The sequence below is a fragment of the Thamnophis sirtalis genome, unplaced genomic scaffold, assembly GCF_051295495.1.
Source record: "Thamnophis sirtalis isolate CommonGarterSnake01/CBP01778 unplaced genomic scaffold, rThaSir2_p1.2 scaffold_8, whole genome shotgun sequence".
Taxonomy (NCBI): Eukaryota; Metazoa; Chordata; class Lepidosauria; order Squamata; family Natricidae; genus Thamnophis; species Thamnophis sirtalis.
The window spans coordinates 7,129,480-7,154,151 of record NW_028261388.1 but is presented as its reverse complement, the minus strand read 5'-3'; the positions used below and the strand labels follow the sequence as shown (position 1 = coordinate 7,154,151).

Genomic DNA, 24,672 nt, shown 5'->3' with positions numbered 1-24,672 from the left:
CCCCTACTCTAAGTTATGCAAACAGAGAATATTTGAGACACAAGCTGCATTCCTATTTCCCATGCTCCCCACGGAGTCATCCGCAGAATCCTTTGGAATCTTCTATTAGTCATCCAATGTTTATTAAATGTACCAGAGCAATTGCGCCTGAGTGGTCCCTTCCATCTTCTCCAAAAGTTAAATTTCTATCACACTCAACCAAATGAGCTTGGGCCACTTTGTACAGATTCTTGAGTTAATAAGCTGTTGAAGTACATTCTACCCTTGGGAAAATTTTGGAAGTTTTTGCTCTCTCTCGGATGAGAAGAAAATGTACTAAAGGCGTCTTGATTTCTCTTTGACTCTGCAAAAAAAAAAAAAGGTTCCTTGGATGAAATCACCTCACTGAATTATTTTTCTTGGGGAAATATTGGGAAAGGATTTCGTCAGTGCTGGAAAATCGGGTCAAAAAATGTGGAAGGAGCAGTGTTTCAAAACGGAAGATCGTGAACTTAGGGGAAAAAGAATTCTCTGTCAGAGTACAATATCGTGGGTATATGTCAATACAATACAATACAGTAGCAGAGTTGGAAGGGACCTTGGAGGTCTTCTAGTCCAACCCCCTGCCTAGGCAGGAAACCTTATACCGTTTCAGACAAATGGTTATCCAACATCTTCTTAAAGACTTCCAATGTAGAGCCGAGGTGGCGCAGTGGTTAGGGTGCAGTACTGCAGGCCACTTTAGCTGACTGTGATCTGCAGTTCAGCGGTTCAAATCTCACCGGCTCAAGGTCGACTCAGCCTTCCATCCTTCCGAGGTGGGTGAAATGAGGACCCAGACTGTGGGGGCAAGTTGCTGACTCAATTTGCTAAAAAAATTGTAAACCGCTTAGAGAGGGCTGAAAGCCCTATGAAGCGGTATATAAGTCTAATAAATAAATAAATAAATGTTGGGGCATTCACAACTTCTGGAGGCAAGTTGTTCAACAGATTAATTGTTCTCACTGTCAGGATATTTCTCCTCAGTTTTAAGTCGCTTCTCTCCTTGATTAGTTTCCACCCATTGCTTCTTGTTTTACCCTCAGGTGCCCTGGAGAATAATAGCAGTTAGACTTATATACCACTTCATAGGGCTTTCAGCCCTCTCTAAGCGGTTTACAGAGTCAGCCTATCGCCCCCAACAACAATCCGGGTCCTCATTTTACCCACCTCGGAAGGATGGAAGGCTGAGTCAACCTTGAGCCGGTGAGATTTGAACAGCTAAACTGCAGAACTGCAGTCAGCTGAAGTAGCCTGCGGTGCTGCATTTAACCACTGCGCCACCTCGGCTCCTTAATAGTTTCACTCCTTCTTCTTTGTGGCAACCCCTGAGATAATGGAACACTGCTATCATGTCCTTCTATCTAGTCCTTCTTTTCATTATGATTATTTATTTATAATTATTTATTTCATAATTACTATTATGTCTATGGAGATTCTCCGTCATCCAGGTCACGGTTGCCCCAAAGGTGCTTTTTTAAAGAGACAACTGGACTTTATTGTTCTTTTCTTTTGAAGACGTCTCGCTTCTCATCCAAGAAGCTTCTTCAGTTCTGCCTGGATAGTGGGGAATGGAAGGATTTATACTCCTTGCAGACAGCTGGACGTTTGCATTCTTTTAGCGGGACATTAAGGTCACCTGGGGATTTATCTGTGTCCTCAGGGTCACCTGAGTGGTGCCAATGGTTGTGGAGCTATGTCAAAATTGAACATATCTATGTTAAAATTGAGCAGCCCTCTCTCAACAGAGGGGGAGGGATACAGCAGCATCTATCTCCAGTTTACAACACAGTCCTTTCAACAGTTCCAAGAAGGCTCCACAACCATTTGCACCACTGATGTTTCTATAAGACACACAGGCTTCTCACTCTTCGTAAGTGCCCATATTACACACATTGCTAATGAGGGGGTCAAGCATTGAGGAAATCAGGACATTTTCTTGGAAAAATCACCTTTGGGACAACCACGACCTGGACGACTGAGAATTTCGGTAGACATTTAGCTATGCGCTTTGGGATGGACAACCTTTGAATGGTGTGGGAGTAGGAATGGCTTTCCAGGGGGGGGAAATTGCAGATTACAGGAACCAGGAGTGCTACTCAGGTGAATGGATTTCCAGAAAAAAATTGCAGGCTACAGGAATCATTCACGCTTCAGCTTGAGATGCAGAGAACACAAAATCATCTCCAACAACCTGCTCCTGTGTTCCACAGTGAAGGGACACAGGACAGAAAACATCCTGCGGAAAGCACAGCTCTACAACACGGGAGTCCTTTCAGCAATTCCAAGAGGCTCCGCACCCATTTGCACCACTCAGGTGGCCCTGAGAACACAGACAAACCTCCAAGTGGCCTCAATGACTCCCTAAAAAGAATGCAAATGACCAGCTGTCTGCAAGGAGTATAAATCCTTCCATTCCCCACCATCCAGTCAGAACTGAAGAAGCTTCTCGAATGAAATGAAGTGAAATGTCTTCAAAGAAAAACCAGAAAGTCCAGTTGCCTCTTGAAAAATGTATCTAAAGAGCCAAAGACTTTGTCCACTTAGGAGCCTCCACAGAGGTCTTCTATCTTAAATTTCTCCCCTCAAAAAATAAAAAATAAAATAAAACCTGAGGAAAAATTAAAATAAAACCTGAGGAAAAATTAAAATAAAACCTGAGGAAAAATTAAAATAAAACCTGAGGAAAAATTAAAATAAAACCTGAGGAAAATGTTACCATTTTATCTCTTCGCTGAGAGACTTTTCCATGTAAAGAAGTTGAGTTGTGTTGATATGCGTTTGAAGGATCCCATTTTCCGTGATTTTTATGAAGGCCCCGCTGTCAAAATTTTACGGGAGATAAGCCTGCACTATATATTTTTTTTCTGAACTGATGAAAAAAGTAAAGATAAGCTGTCAGCTTTGATTGTAATTGTACAGCTATTCGGCTTCTCTGTTTGTCTGCCGTGTTTTATTGCTTGAGTGAACAAAATGAATCCTTTCGTTAAAATAGAAGAATCCTCTCTTTACATAATGAGTAGCGTTCAGCCTTGCTGTATTTTACATAATGCTTTCAGAGATGTGTGTGTGTGTGTGTGTGTGTGTTAAGGACATAAAAAAACCAACCACTCAGCTAATGTAGTGCAAAATCAGTCGATGGCTTTTACACAATTAGCTTTGATGAATTGTTACAGGAATCCAATTAAAAAATATGTCAAAGTCTTGTTCATCACATTTCATTATGTGTTGACCATTGTTCTCTGTAATACTGAAAGCCAATTGTTCTCCTTCCTGGCCATCTGCTTGGTGGCACATTATCAATGTGAAATATATTCTGGCTCTGAATTCCTCTCGAGAAAACAGGGCCTGTTTCAGAAGAGAGAAACGAAGAAGACGGTTGAAGAGAACTCCTTATTCAACATAGAAGATAGATAAAGAGACAGACAGACAAACAATTGAGAGAGAGAGAGATGAACAGTTTAGACCAGGGGCGTGAAATTCGATTTCACTGAGGGTGAATCAAGGTTGTGTTTGACCTCGGAGGGAGGGGCAGGGTGTGTGTGGCGAGGGTGGATGTGGCCAGCTGGACATCACTCGTGTCGGAGGCGTCTGTGGTGGCCCGAATGCTCTGCTAGTGAAAACAGCTCCCAAGCTCTGTTTTCAGCTACAACTTCCTCCTGCAGCCCTCAGCCAGCAAAAATGGGCTCCTGAGCTCCGTTTTCCACCGTTACGGCCTCCTGTCACCCTCTGCCAGTGAAAATGGGCTCCTAAGCCTCGTTTTCAGCTGCAACTACCTCCTGCAGCCGTCTGCCAGCGAAAATGGGCTCCTGAGCTCCGTTTTCAGCCGTTACGGCCTCCTGTCATCCTCTCTACGTGACTCCCCTGAGCTCTGTTTTTGCTGACCAAGGGTGGCAGGAGGCCATCGTGGCTGAAAACAGAGCCTGGGACAGCTGCGTGTGACCCTCCTGAGCTCCATTTTTCCTGGCAGAGGCATCGCAGGCCACTCCTTTGCTGTTTCTAGGGTGGCCCCACGGGACAGATCTAAGCACCCCGTGGACCAGATTTGGCCCTTAACCCTTGAGTTTGACACCCCTGGTTTGATGTTCTTATACATTGTAGGCTCCAATTTAGGACTACAATAGAGCCTCAATTTTTTGTTGCTCGGCAAGGCAGTTGTTAAGGGGCTTCTCCCCATTTATGACCTTTCTTGTCCATTAAGTGAATCGCTGCAGGTGTTAAGTGAATCTGGATTGCATTTACTCTATGGCTACATAGAGACTCGAGGCTGATGTCTCTTTTTGATGTCCTGTAACACCCCAAATGGAGAAGGTACTGATAGAGAAGGGGACGCGGTGGCTCAGCGGGTAAGATGCTGAGCTTGTAGATCAGAAAAGCCAGCAGTTCGGCGGTTCAAATCCCTAGTGCCGCGTAATGGAGTGAGCTCCCGTTACTTGTCCCAGCTTCTGCCAACCTAGCGGTTCGAAAGCACGTAAAAAATGCAAGGGAAAAATAGGAAGCACTTTTGGGAAGGTAACAGTGTTCCGTGCACCGGCATTTAGTCATGCCGGCCACTTGACCACGGAGACATCTTCGGACAGCCCTGACTCTTCGGCTTTGTAACGGAGATGAGCACCGCCCCCTAGAGTCGGGAACGATTAGCACATATGTACGAGGGGAACCTTTACCTTACTGATAGAGAAGAGAATATTTACAGAACTATGGGATTATTGTTTTTTATGTTTGGTTGTTTTCTTGCAGACATTTCATGACCCAACTATGTAACACCAAACACCATCAGTGTTACAAGAGAATGGGGTTGCTCTCTCTTTTATCTATTTTGCAAGCAAATCCCACTCTCTTCTAGCACTGATGAGGTTATTTACTTGGGTAATGAAATGTCTGCAAGAAAACAACCAAGCTCAGAGAGCACCAAGGACCTCACAGCCCAACTCCCGACTCCAAATATTCTCTTCTCTATCATTACCCATCTGTTCTCCAATGTCAGCTCTTGGAGTTCGCTGATTCAGTTGCCAGTTATGGTCCACCAGGATTAACGTAGGTCTAACTATAAATCTTCCTTCCCCATTTGATCACTTCATCTCTAATAATTGCATGGGCCAAGGTTTTATTCGGTTTCTCATCTGTAATTTATAAGCCGCCTGCTGTTTTGAAACAAGAGTGCATTTTATACCCAGTTCTGGTCCCACCAGATTTGATACCTACATCTCCGACGAAGTTGTTTGAAGTCTGACCTTGGCCAAATCTTGTCAGTAACACCAAAGGCCCATTGGGAGCTACATAACACTGAGTCATCTGCGCATAATTACAAGCCATAATTATAATGTACATTTGAATCTCTCAAAATAAGCAGTCCAAGGCTTTGAAAAATGCTTACAAATATGTAACACCAACAATATTTGCTTTCCTTGTAATCACACGTTGATTTATTTTTATTTTATTTCTGACTTGGAATAAGAAGAAAAAAACCTGATCAGTTACCTTCTGTTCATCTGAAGATACAGAAAAAGTCATCTTGGCTGTGTCTTGAACAGAGTTTGATGACAAGAAGTTGGTTTAAGGACCCTCTTCTTTTATTGTTGTTAGTTGTGAAATCATGTCCAACCCATCACGACCCCATGGACAATGTTCCTTGAGGCCTTCCTATCCTCTACCATCAACTGGAGTCCATTGAAGCTCACACTGACTGCTTCAGTGACTCCATTCAGCCACCTCATTCTCTGTCGTCCCCTTCTTCATTTGCCCTCAATCTTTCCCAGCATGAGGCTCTTCTCCAGTGAGTCCTTCCTTCTCATTAGGCGGCCAAAGTATTTGAGTTTCCTCTTCAGGATCTGGACTTCTAAAGAGCAGTCAAGGTTGATCGCCTCTACGACTGACCGGTTGGATGGCCTTGCAGTCCAAGGGTCTTGTTCTTCTCCAGCACCAGAGTTCAAAGGCTTCAATTCTTTGGCGCTCAGCCTTCCTTATGGTCCAACTTTCACAGCCATATTGTCAGGGTTCCAAATAGCATCCAGAAGTAAATCAGAATCCAAGGCAAAGTATTGCTCAAAGTTCCAATTTATTAAGAGAACCATGTTGGCACATCTGGGAAAAAATCAGCTTCCCGCTTTTCCCCACTTAGTTGAAAGTTCAAGATCTTGCCCCCACACCCACAAGTCCATCACATGGTCCAATCTTCCACTGCCATGCTGGCAGTTCCACCCATCCAATTCCAGTCAGGTGCAGCGGTGCAGAGACAAAGGATGACCTTGGCTTTCTAGAAAGAATGTTGTTATGGCTACATAGTATGCAACTCCTTACAATCCCCCCCCTCCTATTTTCCCACAATAGAAAATACATAGCAGACTAATAGAAAGTGTGGCAGGCCAGAGGTCCAAAAGAAAAGATGGCTGAAGGCCGGACACATACATTGCGACTGGAAAAACCATAGCCTTGTCTATACACACTTGTGTTGGCAGGGTGATGTCTCTGTCTTAGAAGTGGCCAAGTTCTTTATTCTGATTGCACGTTTTCTGTCACTGGAAATTGAGATACCATTTAACCGCTCTTCACTTGAAGATAAGATGGGCTCCCGGCCATTCATCTGTGTCCCATTGACGGCCTTGATTGCTGTTGAATTCTGCCTGGCGTTGCCAATTCTCTTCTGCTTTCATTTCTCACCACTGCTGTTTGGCAGGATGCAATAGTGACTTCGACTAATTGCCAAGCGTTTGGCCCAGATGACTCGGAATCAATTTCATGCTTTAATCTGGATAAACACTTGTCTTAATTAATTCCACTGAATAGGCTTCTGCCAAACGTTTTGATTTAGCGATCAAAGAGGAAGCACTGATGCAATGTGTAAGCAAGGTTTTTGGGCACAGTTGTTGCTGAACGGCTACGATAGTCTTTCTCGACTTCAGCAACTTGAAGACATGTAGATTTCAACTCCCAGAATCCCCCTGGAACACTTATTGTGTCACCAAGCTAGGGAATTCTGGGATTTGAAGTCCATAAGTCTTAATGTGGCCAAGGTTGAGAAACATTGGATTATGACATTCTCCCTTAGGGTAAGAGAGAGAGAGAAATATATTAAAAAGATGGCAGAAAAAAATTGACTGTGCCCTTTGATTTTATTTATTTATTGCCTTCTTTTTATTATTATTTATTATTATTATATTATTATTATTATTATTATTATTATTATTATTATTATTATTAATTTATTTATTTAGTTATTCTTTAGTGAGATTCACAGTCTTTGGGGCTGGTTGGTAGCTCAACAGCTCGAGTCCTAACCAAGGACCTAGGAACTGTTAAGGTAACATCGAAGGATATAAGCTGTTCCAAGTAGAGTGGTTTTTTGTAGAATCATAATGTTCAAGTCTGATAAGTTTAAAATTTCCAAATAGCGAGGTAGCCCTTTAGGTATTGCTCCAAGGGCTCCAACACACGTTTTCTTTTTCCACAGTTGCTCAACTTCAATTTGCAAGTCCCGGTACTTTGTGATTGTTTCTTGCTGTTTATCTTCAATTCGTGCATCTCCGGGTATTGCAATGTCAATGAACCATACTTTTTTCTTTTCAACTATTGTTATGTCAGGTGTGTTGTAGGCTAAGTGCCTGTCAGTCTGGATTCTGAAGTCCCACAAGATTTTGCCTTTCTCATTCTCTAAAACCTTCTCAACCTGATGGTCCCAGTGGTTTTTGCTGTACTCAAATCCAAACTTTTGGCACAATTTCCAGTGAATAATCTTAGCAACGCGGTCATGGCGTTGTAGGTAGTCAGTTTGTGAAATTTTGCTGCACCCGCTGATCAAGTGGTTGACTCTCTCATCTTTCTCATTAGAGAGGCGACATTTGCTGTTGGTGGTAACATGTTGAATTTTTGCCTTCATGCAGTTTGTGGCTAAGGCTTGTTCTCGAGCTGCCAAAATAAAGCCTTCTGTTTCTTTTTTCAGTACTCCTAATCTTAACAAGTTCTAAGTTAGTTTTTGGTCAGCTTTGCCTTCAATACTTTTCAAGCATTGGCCATGCATAGCTTTGCTTTTCCAATTTTCAGCTCGCTTCTCAATTACTTCTTTCTTATATTCAGCTTTTAACTTAGTTGTCTTCAAAAGGCCTCCTTTATTTACTTCCTTAATCATTGGTTCTTCACTTTTCTGGATGTACTCATTCAAGCTGTGTCTTTCTTCTTCCACAGTCTGCTTTACTTGTAGGAGACCTTGACCTCCCTCTGCTCTTTATCGGTCAACATCACTTTTAGGGTGCAAAGCATGATTCATTGTCATAAGCTTCCTTGTTTTTCTGTCCAAATTGTCCAACGCCATCTGGGTCCAGTCAATTATTCCTGCAGAGTATCGACTACCTAAGATGTGTCTAACCTGCCCAGCTGCAATTGACCTTTTTCTGTACTTTGGATGGGACTGAATTGGTGTCCTGTGTGATAATCCTACTCCTGTAAAGGCTTAGCACCGATTCCTCGTCCTCCGTGATCCTCACACTCAAATTTGATATACTGCAGATATGATACTCAAACTTAGCACTGCATTATTCTGTCTGAATTAAATGCAGATTAAATGGGCAAAGGATCTTTTCATCAAGCAGGGATAGAAAGGCAGGAAGGAGGAAGGAAAAATGTGTCTATTCACATGGCTCACATCTTACTCAAAGAGAGAATAAAAGATTTCCAAAATAATTATCCCCACACACATCTGTGTTGTATTTTCTTTTTCTGAGGCTGAAGCAAAGCCAGTGAATATGAAATATTAATAGATGCCTGTTCCAAAAAAGATGGTGAGGGTGATAAAAATAAAATAGCAAAAAGCCAAAACAGCCAGGGATAAAATAAATATACTGGCCTATGGAAGACAATCTCTGGTTCAGATCGTCACCTCTACCACAAACTCTCTGGATAGGCAATTTCTCTTATTGTTTAAAATAGTTGAAAGAATTGTTGTGTTGGAAGAAATATCCATCTGGTTCAGTTCCAAGCAGGGAGAAAGGCACCGGAGACAAAATGGAGGCTGGAGGCCGATTGGAAAGAGGGTTTAATGGTGAAGCAGAATTATCAAACACAGGGTCCTGATGGAGCTCAGCTAAGTTTGGTTGAAGATTGGTTGCTAGAATTGTGTAAAAGGTAACAGTAAAAGGTCCCCTCGCACATATGTGCTAGTCGTTCCTGACTCTAGGGGGCGGTGTTCCTCTTCGTTTCAAAGCTGAAGAGCCAGCGCTGTCCGAAGACGTCTCCGTGGTCATGTGGCCGGCATGACTAAACACCGAAAGCGCACGGAACGCTGTTCCCTTCCCACCAAAGGCGGTTCCTATTTTTCTACTGGCATTTTTACATGCTTTCGAACTGCTAGGTTGGCAGAAGCTGGGACAAGGAACGGGAGCTCACTCCATTATGCGTCCACTAGAATTGGGTATGTGTAGTTTAATGAAACTGGACTAAGACAGACATGATAGCAGTCTTCTAATATCTCAGGGGCTGCCACAAACAAGAAGGAGTCAAACTATTCTCCAAGGCACCTGAAGGCAGGACAAGAACCAATGGGTGGAAACTAATCAAGGAGAGAAGCAACTTAGAACTGAGGAGAAATTTCCTGACAGTTAGAACAATTAATCAGTGGAACAACTTGCCTCCAGAAGTTGCGAATGCTCCAACACTGGAGGTTTTTAAGAAGAGATTGTCTGAAATGGTATAGGATTTCCTGCCTGAGCAGGGGGTTGGACTAGAAGATCTCTTCCAACTCTATTATTCTATATTCCCATTAGTTTCATGACCTAAAATAAGGACTACTTCTTGCTCCTATTTGACATCTTTTTTTCTGTAACTCACGGATGCTTCTTATGTTAGGAATGTACATAAGTCCTTGCTAATTTCAGGCTGTTCTCAGGAACTCTTCAGAAAAATTAAAATGTGATTGCTGGCGTGTTTCCCTTTGCAGTGGAAAAAAAAATGCTACCTTGACTACTCAGGCAGATACAGTTAAAGTTCCACTCTTGAAACTCATTTCTTTTCAGCATTGCATCAGTTATTAGTTGTATTTCAAAAGGTAAAAAAATAATAATTGCACTGAGTCCATACTGTACAGATTTAACAGATTAAAAGAGTTGGAAGGGACCTTGTAGGTCATCTAGTCCAACTCTCCGCCCAAGCAGGAGACAGTACCCCATTTCTGACAGATGGCTGTCCAGTCTCTTCTTGAAAGCCTCCAGGGATGAAGCTCCCACAACTTCTGAAGGCAACTTCTGTTCCATTGGTTCCATTGGTTGATTTCCTCTTATTTCCAGGTTGAATCTCTCCTTGTTCAGTTGCCATCCATTATTCCTTGTCTGGTCTTCGGGTGCCTTGGAAAAGAGCTTGACCCAACTTCTCTGCTAACACTGCTATCATGTCTCCCCTGGTCCTTCTCTTCCCTAGACTAGCCATGCCCAGTTCCTGCAACCGTTCATCATATGTTTTAGCCTCCAGTCCCCTAATCCTCTTTGTGGCTCTTCTCTGCACTCTTTCCAGAGTCTCAACATCTTTTTAACAGTGTGGTGACCAAAACTAGATGCAGTCCTCCAGGTAGACGCCAAAACACCATGTGAGAAAGGAACAATGTGTCCTATTTTTGTTCATTTGTTCATTTTCCATATTTTGGCCACATTTCCCCTCCTTATTTCATCATAATATTTAGAGAATAATTAGAGAACCAATATGAAACATTTGTTTTTGTGCATGCCCATTCTAATATGGTATGTGTGTATTGTTCATCTATAATAGCACCACAAAGCTGAGAATGGCTGCGAGGGATGAGTCCGAAGGATGATTGGATAGAGTTTTATCTATTGGTGCAGAAAGTGAATTTAATTAATTTGCTTAACAACGCACATGAAACAGAATTCTCTCTCTCTCTCTCTCTCTCTCTCTCTCTCTCTCTCTGTGTGTGTGTGTGTTTCTATCTGTCTCTCTGTCTTTCTCTGTCTGTCTGTCTCTCTCCCCTCTCTCTCTTTCTCTCTGTCTTTCTGTCTCTCTGTCTTTCTCTCTCGGTGTGTCTCTCTATTTCTCTCTGTCTCTCTCTGTCTTTCTCCATGTCTCTGTGTCTCTCTCTTTCTCTCACTCTTTCTCTGTCTTTCTGTCTCTTTCTCTCTGTCTCTCTCTTTCTCTCTCTTTCTTTATGTCTCTCTGTCTGTCTTTGTCTGTCTCTCTCTCTCTCTGTCTCTCTGTGTGTCTCTCTCTTTCTCTCACTCTTTCTCTCTCTGTCTGTCTTTCTCTCTCTGTCTCTCTCTCTGTCTCTCTCTCTGTCTCTCTCTGTCTCTCTTGTCTCTTCAGCTCTGCCTTGATAGCGGGGAATGGAAGGATTTATACTCCTTGCAGACAGCTGGACGTTTGCATTCTTTTAGTGGGACATTAAGGTCACCTGGGGATTTATCTGTGTCCTCAGGGTCACCTGAGTGGTGCCAATGGTTGTGGAGCTATCCTATCCTATCCTCTATTCCTATTCCTATTCCTATTCTATTCTATTCTATTCTCCACTCTTCTATTCTCTTCTGTTCTGTTCTATACTTATTCCTATTCTATTCTATTCTATTCTATTCTCCACTCTTCTATTCTCTTCTGTTCTGTTCTATACTTATTCCTATTCTGAAGACGAAGACGAAGACGAAGACGAAGACGAAGCCATATTCTATTCCTATTTCTATTCTATTCTATTCTCCACTCTTCTATTCTCTTCTGTTCTGTTCTATACTTATTCCTATTCTATTCTATTCTATTCTATTCTTATTCTTTTGTAAATTCAGCCAGGTTTTTATCCCAAAGGTGCTTTTTCAAGAGGCAACTGGACTTTCTTGTTTTTCTTTGAAGACGTTTTGCTTCTCATCCAAGAAGCTTCTTCAGCTCTGACTATTCCCCACTATCCAGTCCGAGCTGAAGAAGCTTCTTGGATGAGAAGTGAAATGTCTTCAAAAGAAAAAACAAGGAAGTCCAGTTGCCTCCAGAGAAAGCACCTTCAGGACAAAAGAAGGTGTGTGGGGTTTTTTGGGGGGTTGTTGTTGTTGTAAGCTTTTTCTTCCCTCAAACAACCCCGGAGCAACTGATCTCCCGTTTCTTTTTAAAGAAATTGGGAACGATGTGCTTGCTTGTCCCAATTGATCTGCTTGCAATCTGTCATGGCAGCTGTCATTTGTCTTAGCAGCGGGGTACTAAGCAACCCGATTAAACCCAAGGGAGAACAAGATTCGCCAGAAGGAAACTAACGTTTAGTCAGGTTATCTAAACGGTGCGTAAGATGCTTGGGGAAATGTAAGGGTGGTGTTTATGGAACCAAACTTAAAGCGCAGAGCGTTTTGGATAGAAAAGAAGGACGGAGAAAAGTGGTCAGGGAATTAAAATGCCAAAGGAGCAAAATTGAGAAGTTTATATCGTAGACGAAGCTGCAAGAATTCTTGGTTGACTTGGACACTTTCCAAGCCAAGATTCGGGCAACCCATTTGAGAAGCACATTTATTTATTTACATCCCCACGTTACTATTTTTTTTATCAATAACTCCAGATGGAGAAGACACATAATACTCCTTCCTTCTCCTATTTTCCCCACAACAACAACTCTGTGAGGTGCGTTGGTCTGAGAGAGAGTGGGTGACTTTTATGCCTCAGGTGGGACTAGAACTCACTATCTCCTGGTGATTAGCCTAAAACCAGCCAACTGGATTTCATATCTAAGGCAGGACTAGAACTCACCATCTCTTGTTCATTGTCCCAAAGTCATCTAACCAGCTTTCATGCCTAAAGCGGGACTAGAACTCCCCATCTCTTGGTGATTAGCCCAAACTCAGCCAACTGGATTTCATATCTAAGGCAGGACTAGAACTCACCATCTCATGGTGATTGTCCCAAAGTCATCTAACCAGCTTTCATGCGTAAAGCGGGATTAGAACTCCCCATCTCCTGGTGATTAGCCCAAAACCAGCCAACTGGATTTCATATCTAAGGCAGGACTAGAACTTACCATCTCTTGTTCATTGTCCCAAAGTCATCTAACCAGCTTTCATGCCTAAAGCAGGATTAGAACTCCCCATCTCCTGGTGATTGGCCCAAAGTCACCCAGCTGTCTTTCATGGCTAAGGCGGGACTAGAACTCCCCATCTCCTGGTGATTGGCCCAAAGTTATCCAGCCAGCTTTCATGCATAAGGCGGGACTAGAACTCCCCATCTCCTGGTGATTGGCCCAAAGTCACCCAGCTGGCTTTCATGGCTAAGGCGGGACTAGAACTCCCCATCTCCTGGTGATTGGCCCAAAGCTATCCAGCCGGCTTTCATGCATAAGGCGGGACTAGAACTCCCCATCTCCTGGTGATTGGCCCAAAGTCACTCAGCTGTCTTTCATGGCTAAGGCAGGACTAGGTTTAGGTTTAGGTTTATTAGATTTATATGCTGCCCTTCTCCCAAAGACTCAGGGCAGCGTACAACATTAAAAGAAACACATAATACAAAAGTTTAAAAAAAATTAAATAGAATATCCCAAACCCAATTAAAATTGACAATGACATTTTTTTAAAAACTTCAAATTAAAATTAACAGTGATCAATAATTTATTTTGTTTTGTTCAGGCCAGGCCGGCTTGCTGGAAAAGCCAACTTTTTAGGGCGCTTCGGAAGGACCGGAGGTCGGGGATTATACGAAGCTCTGGGGGGCAGCTCATTCCAGAGGGAAGGTGCCCCCACAGAGAAGGCTCTTCCCCCTGGGGGGTCACTAGCCGACACTGTCTGGCCGACAGCACTCTGAGGAGGCCAACTCTGTGGGATCGCACTGGACGATGGGAGGCTGCCGGTGGCAGTAGGGGGTCTCGCAGGTACCCTGGGCCTAAGCCATGGAGCGCTTTAAAGGTGATAATTAGTACCTTGAATCGCACCCGGAAGACAACCGGCCACCAGTGCAGGCCGCCTAAAAGGGGTGTAAAATGGGAGCACCTAGGTGCCCCCATGATAACCCGCGCAGCCGCATTCTGGACCAGTTGAAGCTTCCAGGTGCTCTTCAAGGGCAGCCCCATGTAGAGAGTGTTACAGTAGTCCAAGCGAGAAAGGACGAGGGCATGAGTGACAGTGCACAGAGCATCCTGATCCAGGAAGGGGTGCAACTGACGTACCAGGCGAACCTGGTAAAAGGCCCCCCTGGTCACGGCCATCAGGTGTTCTTCTAAAGCCGCATATCCAGGAGGACACCCAGATTGCGGGCGCTCTCTGAGGGGGCTAAAATTTCTCCCCCTATCATCAAAGATGGAACAAGATGCACAAATCGGGATGACGGAAACCACAGCCACTCCGTCTTGGAGGGATTGAGCTTGAGCCTGTTCCTCCCCATCCAGATCCGCACAGTCTCCAGGCATCGGGACATCACATTGAGGGCATCATTTGGGTGGTTTGGGGTAGAGATGAAAAGTTGGGTATCATCAGCATATTGATGATACCGTACCCCCAAACCACGGATGATCTCACCCAGTGGTTTCATATATATGTTGAACAGGAGGGGTGAGAGAACCGACCCCTGGGGCACCCCACAAGTGACCCGCCTCGGGGTCGATCCTTGCCCTCCAGTCAACACAAACTGCGACCGATCTGACAGGTAGGAAGATAACCACCGTAAAACGGTGCCCCCCACTCCCAACCCCCCGAGTCGTCGCAGTAGGATACCATGGTCGATGGTATCGAAAGCTGCTGAGAGGTCTAATAGGACCAGGACAGAGGAGCAGCCCCTGTCCAGGGCCCGCCAGAGATCATCGACCAACGCGACCAATGCCGTCTCCGTGCTGTATCCGGGCCTGAAACCCGACTGATACGGATCCAGGTAGACTAGAACTCCCAATCTCCTGGTGATTGGCCCAAAGTTATCCAGCTGGCTTTCATGCCTAAAACGGACTCATAAAAACTCATTTATTTCAGAATATCTTCAGACTGATGTTGGCAGAGATTGATGTTGAACGTGTAAAATGGTTGCGTCTAATGTACTGTATTCATTAATATTTTACATGATGTATTCTACCGTTGCTCTGGTGTCCACTTCTTAGGCTGAAATAACATATAAAAATTCTCCAAAAAATAAACCCTGTGCCTTAATGGAATTAGATCTTGGCCCTCAGCCTATTAGGGAATTTGATTTCAATTTCTTAAGTTGAAACTCAAAATTACCTCTTCCACCAAAAAACTAAAGAAAAAAATCAAAAGAAAAATAAGCTGTAAAAAAGAAAATCAGATATTAGCCTGGTGTGCCTCATTCTCAGGTTGTATATCCTGCCGCCAAAATGTAAATTAGAATTTTCCTCTGTATAAAGAGTGTGCATTATTGATATAGGAAGATTTCTTCTCCATAGTGACATTCAAATCATGTTATGTGTGATGGAGGCATTAAACAGCTTTTGATGTAGATAGTTTACCAGTTCTCTAAACGTCTTGTTATTCTCTCTCTTTCTTTCGCAGGCCAGTCCTGCTCCTATTATTGTCAATACAGATACGTTGGACACGATCCCTTACGTAAGTCCCCCAAAAAATTTTCTTGTGTTTTTTCATGGTGTTTTTCTGTGGGGTTAAGTATCAGGGATGGGCTGTTGGCAGTTTGGGAGAACCTCTAGCTAAGATTCTGCGCAATTCGGCTAAGCCCCAAATCCCACTCCTGGCTGGCCCTGCCCACCCCTCCCCGGAGTTCCCACGCAGCCCATTTTGTACGCAGGTAAGTGCAGGACATGTGCGGAGGCTTGGGGAAGGACGAAAAACAGGCCTACCAGATGAACAGGCCTGTTTCTGGCCTCCAGAGGGCATCGGAGCCATTTTTGCCCTCCCGGAGGCTCAAAAAAATCCTCCGGAGCCCAGGGAGGACAAAAACACCCCCCCCTGTGATGCAGGAGGCCGACTAGGCCATGCCCACCATGGCCACGCCCACCGAGCCACTGGGAAGAGAACCCCTTGCTAAAAATTTTGAAGCCCACCCCTGGTTAAGCTAGTGTGGAGGTGGGGAACGTTTGCAAGACCACTGAACCATTGCCTGACCTGTGGCTGGTTGCCCTCTGAAGAACTAAATGTCTGAGGTCTGGCCAAATCCTAATTTTTAATTTAATTTCAGAGGAAAGGATACCTGTTAAGAAGTCTGTAACAAGCCCTCCGTTTAGCAATGTCGCCTTACATATTTGATTTGCATCTGCTGGTACAATCTCAAGATCTGCAACTTTAGTCTATCTCCTAGCACAGGGGTCGGCAACCTTAAACACTCAAAGAGCCACAAAAGTCCTAACCAGAAGCCCCCCATTCAATTCTGGAGCCGACCGGAAGTCAGGTCCATGGAGTCTCCTCCTAGTGCAGCATCCTTGTTCCTCCACCTGTCCTAACTGCAAGCCCTATCAATTGTGGAGCTGACCGGTGACAGGGAGCCGCAGCAGAGGGATGAAAGACCCACATGCGGCTCCAGAGCCATGGGTTGCTGATCCCTGTCCTAGCATTAGTGCACTTTGTTCACTCTCAAACACAACGAAAACATTTATGTTTCATAAAACAGGCTGAAGGACAGTCCACCGCCTTCTGGAAACAAATAATGGCATATTATTGTGCATGTGATTGCATTGGTGGTTACGCTGCGTTGATTCAACTTTGGGGTTGTACCAGGTATTTGTGATGACATGGGGAACGGCACAGAGGCAACACAGGCAGCTGGCAGTTCAAACCGTCCCTTTATTGCTCCAAATTTCCCCAAACGCTCCCACATTTCCGGCAAATCCCAGAGCAAAGTGATGACACACACACACCTCCAGAAACCTCTGGCGGCAAGTAGTGCAGCCCAATGCTGTGAGCACAACGGCTGGCAAAGCAAGAAATCCAGCAGGGCTAGTCAATGAAACCAGGAGGCAAAGGAGCAAGGCAATTAATCCAGGAAGCCAGGGAGAAAGCAAGGAAATCCAGGGAATTTCAAACATCAGCAACGGCACTCAACACGCCAGGAATTCAGTGTTTGTTCCCAACAAATGCCCCTCACCACACAGCGTCTCCTTAAGTCTCAAACTCCAGGTGTGCCTTGTGAAGAGGGGCGGGGCACTGTCGTCCCGAGTAGTTGGGTCAGCCTGCGCTGTTCTCATCTTCTCTTCACTCTCCATGCTCGAGGATCGGGATGGGGTGGTCCTTGCTCATCGCCTGAGCTCTGTCTCTCATGTTCACTGCTTAGCCTCTCTTGGTCATCCTGCCCCTCTTCCTCCCTGCCTACAAGCCCTCTCAATCAGAGGAGGGTTCCTACCGGTTCGGCCCGGTTCGGCCTAGTAGGTAGTAACTCAGCCGGCCACGCCCCCTAACTGATTCTATCAGCAGTGCCCAGTGGCGGGTTCCGGATCCCGGTATAATGGGGCCGGGTGTCCATCACATGCTTACTGCCCACGATGCTCCATGATGCCTCTGCGACGCTCCAGATGCTTGGCAGAGTGTGGCGCAGGTGCCGTATGCTCCATGCGCGTGCGTGGAAGCCCTGAAAACGTCAAATACCGATAAGGAGCACGGGCGTGCGTGTGGGCCCTTCAGAGAATCATACTGGAACGGTACCTGGTGCTCCCGGCAGGCACCAGTACGCCTGTACCGGGGCATACCAGTTGTAACCCACCACTAGCGGTGCCATAGGTGCCACCATCTTGCTTTTTTCTTCTGTGCATGTTCAGAAGCATTTTTTTACTACTGCACATGTGCGCATAGCGCGCATCAAGCACGCATGTGTGTAAAGCACATCACTGAGCAAACCGGCAGCAACAGAAGCCAGAACCCACCCCTGCACCCAATCCTGAAAGGCCCTGCCCTGATTCGTCTTGCTCCTCCCCATTTTCCTCCGAAGACAACGAAGCTGCTCCTTCTATCTTCATTGGCTCCAGTTTCGGCTTGTCTTCCTCCGCCGATTCAGGCTCTGACGGGAGCATGAGAGTAGTCCTCGACTTACAACTGTTTATTTAGTGACCGTTCAAAGTTACAACGGCACTGAAAAAAGAGACTTGGGGCCGTTTTTCAACTTTCAGTCATTGTAGCATCCCTGTTCTGACCCAGCCTTAGCAGAAACAAGAAACAGAATCCTCCCCCCCCAAAAAAAACCCCCCTCTTTATTTATGTCCTGTGAATTAATGGCGTTCACACACCGAAAAGTCCAGGCAATAATCCTTCAACGAGTTAACTGCAGTAAAAGACTTTATCAGTTTCTTGGGATAATTGCAAGGTCGTGCACTCACAGTTGAAAGGCTGCGAAATAAGTTCTGGCAAGCAGTCTTTACGGCACGAAGCAAAATGAGCAAAATCTACAGAAATACGAACTGTTGTCTCCTACGACCACCACTCCCCTTTCCTTCTATTTATTCCCCAGCCAGGGAGGGGCCATTCAGCGTCCATGTGTTCTTTGCTTCCCGGGTCGACTTTTTGTCCTCCGTTGTTCACCTCTCCTAGCTGCTTTGCGCATACGTGCATCTGGAACAGGCCCCAGCTGTTCTTCCTCCTCACTCATCTCAGCCTCCAAAGGCAGCTGCCTCTCCGGTGTCTGGGAAATGTTGGATGGCCCTGGCTGTATCTCAGTGTCTGACGCTGAGCATCCATCAGAGCCTTCCTCAGACTCTAAAACTGGTCCAAGTTCTTCCCCAGCCTCCTCGTTGTTCGAGTCTGCCGCCAGCTCCACCGGCAGCCAGCATGCCACAACAATCCCCATAGCCACATGGCCGAAACTCAGCAACTGACTCATATTTATGATGGTTACAGTGTCCTGGGGTCCCTTTTGGTGACCTTCGGATCCGCAAAGTCAATGGGGAAGCCAGATTCACTTAACAACCGTGTTAACTTACTTCACAGCTGCAGTGATTCACTTGGGCCGAGAGCCGAGGTGGCGCAGTGGTTAAATGCAGCACTGCGGGCTACTTCAGCTGACTGCAGTTCGGCTGTTCAAATCTCACCGGCTCAGGGTTGACTCAGCCTTCCATCCTTCCGAGGTGGGTAAAATGAGGACCCAGATTGTTGTTGGGGGCGATATGCTGAGTCTGTAAACCGCTTAGAGAGGGCGGAAAGCCCTATGAAGCGGTATATAAGTCTAACTGCTATTGCTATTGCTATTGGTCCTTTCTTCCTTTTAGAACCGACCAAATAAAGAAATTTTTCACCGAGATTCCTGGCTTCCCCCTTTCTCTCTATCCCTCAGTTCAATGCATTGGCCTATTTATCAGTGTTCATTTAATTCGCGGTTCAAGAAGCAGATGGGCTCATGTCTAAAAGGTTGGCTAGAGCTACGAGGGAGAAACACTATGAAGATCGGCTCAATTATAACTTTTCCTCAATGTGCAATGAAGCAGCGAGGCAGCTGTTAATGTCCTTCAGCAAACCATCATCAATTAACAAGGCTTAGGAGAAATTCCACACTCCACAGTGGCTTTCTGCGTATTGATTGAACACCCCCCTCCCCCAAATAACAAATTGGATGAGGGTTCATGTTGTGCATTTGTATCAGAGGTGGGTTCCTACCAGTTTGCACCTATTCGGTAGAACCAGTTCGTCAAATCTACCGGACCGGTTAGAAGAGGTTCCACCAGTGGACCCGGAAAGCAGGCCACACCTACAGAAGAGGTTCCAAAATGTTTTGAAACCCACCACTGGTCCTTGGATATGATTATTCTACACTATCATGCTCATATTTATAAGTGTCTCTGTGAAAGGAAAGGATGACTACTGCGTTTGTGGTGCAATCAAAACATTGCGTGTGCTGAAGTTGTTTTAACGCAAACCAAAGATGCCTTTAAAAAAAACAAGTTTACATCCTATTCTTATGCATGCCAGGGCTGTGTGTGAGGTAATTTAAGGTGGTTCTGACAAGTGTCGTCGGCATCTTCATATCCAGTCACATGGGCGCCAAGCCACTCCCATCCAGTCACATGGGCTGCAAGCCACTCCCATCCGGTCACATGGGCGGCAAGCCACTCCCATCCGGTCACATGGGCAGCAAGCCACTCCCACAAAGGAGGCGACACCCACAAAGTATGTTCGAACAATTTTTGAAACCCACCACTGATTTGTATCCTTCTTTATGTGCAGTGTTTTAATAGAACGTACAAGGAGCAGGTGCGGGCTCCCCAAAAGGTGACTTAGAACTGGTCCTCACACGTGCGACCATCGCAGCATCTCTGTGGTCGCATGTTCAGAATTCAGGCGCTTGGCATGTATTTACAACGATTCAAATATCCTGGGCTCATAGGATGGTCGCCATGTTGGCGCCGTGGTTAGAATGCAGCACTGCAAGCTACTTCTGCGGACTGCTGGCTGCCTGCAATTCGGCAGTTCGATCCTCACCAGGCTCAAGGTTGACTCAGCCTTCCATCCTTCCTAGGTGGGTAAAATGAAGACCCAGATTGTTGACAGGGGGGGCACTAGGCTGACTCTGTAAACGGCTTAGAAAGGACTGCAAAAGCCCTGCGAAGTGGTATATAAGTCTAAGTGCTATGGCTATTTGCACCCTTCCCAAATAGCTTCTCACACATAATGTCACTAAGGGAGCCCGATCCTTCACTTAATTGCAGCAATTTGATGAACAAAGAAGTTGTAAAATTGGTGTGCCTTGTTGAACAATCATCTCGCTTAGCCATGGAACTTCTGGTCCCAGTTAGAGTCGTTTTCAGGTTCCAATTAATGCATCCTTCACAAGTTGAACTTCGAGGCATTCCCTTTCTCAAAATACAGACTTACAGTTGTAAGTTAAAGATCCCCTGTTCGTTGTTGAAGAAAGATATTAAAGAGATATCCACTAGATTTTCCTAATGTCCTTTCATCCCAAATTTAATGGGATCTGTTCCACTTCCACTGAGCTAAGGCACAGTAATTTTCCTCCAGCATAGAAACTCCATTGTTCCTACTTTCCCTTATATAAGGTTGAGTCAGTCTTCCATCCTTACAAGGTGGGTAAAATGAGGACTGACTCTGTAAACCACTTAGAGAGGGCTGTAAAGCACTGTGAAGCGGTATATAAGTCTAAGTGCTATTGCCATTGCTATATGCAGGTGATTTTTGGTGAGTTGGAACGAATGCCTGCATTGCCCCTTTTCTCCTGCCAATCAATACTTCATGGAAGATCACGAAACCTAAACCTAAAATGTAATTTTTACAGAAGGCAGTTACCTGTTGTGACTCAGCAGATGTCTGCTGTGAGTCTTTTCGGTATACAAGATTCATATTGCAGCTGGGGCTTGTTAGAGGCAGGTTTGGAGATAAAAGGACGGATGCTGCCACACCCTAGTCGCAGGAGTCAACGTTCCTTCATGCGTTCCTTGGTTCGTTCAACATAGTTTGATCATCAGTCGTGGTTTATGTAAGATTCACTTGGATAAGTGCTCTGTATTTCTGTAACCCTGATTCATAGAGACTTTGGAATAAGAGTTTTGTTTCCGTTTGGTTCACCTTGTGTTGCCGTAAGAAAGATTTGTTTTTCAGTTCGTTATCTTCTGGCAGAGACTGTATTTATGTTATTTTGGCTCGCAGCCACTTTGAACTGAGAACTGATAAAGAAAAGTCCTTTTAGGTTTGTCTGCCTGCCGTTTTGTTAAGAGCCGTGAAGGGGGGACAGAACAGGTACCTATTCCAGACAGGGGTTGGGTTACGACCGGCACTACTGCCGGTTCGCTCCCTGTGCGTGCTGTGCGCACTGCGCAGTGCAATTAAAATTGTTCTGTGCATAGAATAACATATGCTCCAAACTGGAAATTAGACAGCGTACCTTCTGAAAACATGATAATTAACAAAATAATGGATTGGGCGGAAATGGTTAAATGAACTTTTAAACGGCAAGATAAAGAAGATAAAGAATACTATACAGTATGGGATAAATGGTATCATTGGTTAGAGAACAGGAATAATGAATGAAGGGAGGGAGGGAGGGAGGGAGGGAGGGAGGGAGAGAGAGAGAGAGAGAGAGAGAGAGAGAGAGAGAGAGAGAGAGAGAGAGAGAGAGAGAGAGAGAGAGAGATTAGGTTATAGGAACCACAAATGTAAAAAGAAAATTGTAAATGTAAAATGAATGGAAAGTATGTATGACGATAAACAAAATGGGATATACTGATGTCTTAGGAATGGGAAAAATGGCTGTAGAATGTGATTCTTTATTTTGGAATGGTTGTAAGTGTGAAAAATGGTCATAAGTCACTTTTTTTTCAGTGCTGTTGTAACTTTGAATGGTCATAAATGAATGGGTGTAAATCACGAATTACCTGTAAGTATTTACAAGGAAGGAAGGAAGGAAGGAAGGAAGGAAGGAAGGAAGGAAGGAAGGAAGGAAGGAAGGGGGAGGGAAGAGCGAGGGACAGAGGGAGGGGAGGACGGAGGGGGGAAGGAAGAAAGAGAGGAAGGAAGGAAGGAAGGAAGGAAAGAGGGAGGGGGAAGGAGAGGGGAGGAGGGAAGGAAGGAAGAAACAAAAGAGGGAGGGGGAAGGGAGGGAAGGAAGGAAGGAAAGAAGGAGGGAGGGAGGGGAAAAAGCTTAATAAAAATTATCTTTTTTAAAAAAATGTTCTGCGCATGCGCAGAACTAAAAAAACAAGATGACTGTGCTGACGGCGCCAACCGGGGAACCGATTCGGGGGCGTGGCTGGTAGTGGTTGCTGGAACCGCCAAACCACTACCGGTTCGGCCAAACCAGTCTGAACCAGTGGGAATCTACCACTGATCCCAGAGTTGAAACCGGCTCTCTGTTGATTTCTCTTTTGCTTTTGGCTGTAGTCTTTAAGAGAGGCCGACAGAGAGTTCAGGATCAAAATTCCCCCTTAATTCTAACATTTCTGCGATATTGCCAACATCACAGGGCTTGTTTTCCTGGAGAGTGAATGCCTTTCTTCCTCTCCCTGGGGCAGACCCTTTCAAGATTGCTTTAAGCATGTCCGCTGGAGGCAATTGAATGCCTTGGAGCATCATTTTCGACGTGAGCGACAGGCAAAGAAGGAAAATGAATATGGAAGAAGACAAGAAAAGAAGTGGGGGGGGGGAACCCCAGGTCTTCTGAGGAAACAGATGATCCCAAACAGAGAAATAGACAGCCTGGCTCATTCCAGATATTGCTTATCTGCCACCCTCAGCATCCCTTCCATTCCAGGATGGCTGAGAATTAGAATTCCAGCCACATCTGGGGTGTCGGAGATGGAGGGAATAAGGATCGGGACCACAGACTATTCGGAGGATGGATTAAGAGATGGCGTGGTGGGCGATGGGGGGGGGGGGGGGCTATGTATTTGCTTGCTGGGGCTCAGATGCTGCTCCAATCCAACAGGACCTCTGGACAATTTACAATCCCTTCTTAGAATTAGAGTTTAAGATAAAAGATGGCATGTTTCAATGAGAAGCGAGTACACTATAATAATGGCAACATTGCAAAGAACATGGGGGAATGTATCACGTGTGGATTAGAGTGGGGAAAGGGTTTCCTTCCTTCCTTCCTTCCTTCCTTCCTTCCTTCCTTCCTTCCTTCCCTTCCTCCCTCGCTCCGGTCCCTCCTTCTTTCATTCCTTCCCTCCCTCCTTCCCTTCCCTCCCTTGCTTCCTTCCTCCCTCCTTCCTTTCTCCTTCCCTTCCCTCCCTCTTTCTTTCCTTCCTTCTTTCCTCCCTCTTTTCCTTTTCTTCCTTCCTTCCTTCCTTCCTTCCCTCCCTCCCTTCCTTCCTTCTTTCCTCCCTCCTTCTCTTTCCTTCCTTCCTTCTTTCCTCCCTGCCAATGAAAACGGAGCTCGGGAAGGGCACGCGTGGTCCCTCTGGCTCCATTTTTGATCACGACAGCCTAATCCTGCCCTCTCCCAGCGGAAACGGAGCGTGCAGCACTCCCGAGCTCCGTTTTCACTGGCAGAAGGCTGCAGGAGGCGGTCGCAGCTGAAAACAGAGCCCGGGGAGTCACATGCGCCCCTCCTGTGCTCCATTTTTGCTGGCGGAAGCAGGGTGGGCTGGTCCTTTGCTGTTTCCAGGGCAACCCCGCGGGCCAGATCCACGAACAGCGGGCCTTGAAATTGACACCCCTGGTTTAGCAGGATAACTACATCCAGTTTACACAGGCACTGTAGAAAATGCCAAGATACAACTAATTTATTTTAAAAAAAAACACCTCATGGTTGTGGCCACCCGCTTAAAAAGCTGGATTCACCATTTGCTATATCTGTCCATATCTTTGATGCGGTCAAGTAATCAAAATTTGGGGGATTGGCAACCGGCATATATTTCTGATGGTTTCAGCATCCTGGACTCCTGTGACTAATGTTTGCAACCTACCCAAGTTGTTTTCCTACGAGCAAAGTCAAATGGAGGACTCTGGGTTTGCTTAACGACCATGCAATTCACTTAAGAACTGCAATGAGTCACTTAACCTTGTGGCCAAAAGAAAAGGGGAGGGGGGATGCAGTTGGGAGTGACTCACTTAACATCCGCTTTGCTTAGCAACAGTGGCCATAAGTCAAGGAGTATTTGTAGAAGGATGGGTGTTGGAGATAGCCATAAAACCTTCCACACTCTTTTCTTTTTAAACCACCAGTCCCGTGATGGCGAACCTGTGGCAAGCATGCCACAAGTGACACGCGGAAGCCTCTATGCCGTCACGTGACCCCCTAGCTAAGCTCCATCAACCAGCTGCTTTTCGGGTGTCTGTAAAACACTATACGAGCCGTTGATATACATTCAACAGATACAGGAGC

The 24,672-nt window shown here is 45.4% G+C and overlaps 1 protein-coding gene across 10 annotated transcripts in view; it reads left to right on the top strand.

The window, feature by feature from the left end:
* Positions 1–24,672, top strand: part of DLG2 (discs large MAGUK scaffold protein 2) — a 1,057,900-nt gene that overhangs the window by 758,386 nt on the left and 274,842 nt on the right. For all 10 annotated transcript variants that reach the window (XM_087721030.1, XM_087721029.1, XM_087721034.1 and 7 more), the window contains one exon: positions 15,459–15,512. In XM_087721030.1, the coding sequence (XP_087577156.1) occupies positions 15,459–15,512 (54 nt within the window). The remainder of the gene's footprint in view (positions 1–15,458; positions 15,513–24,672) is intronic.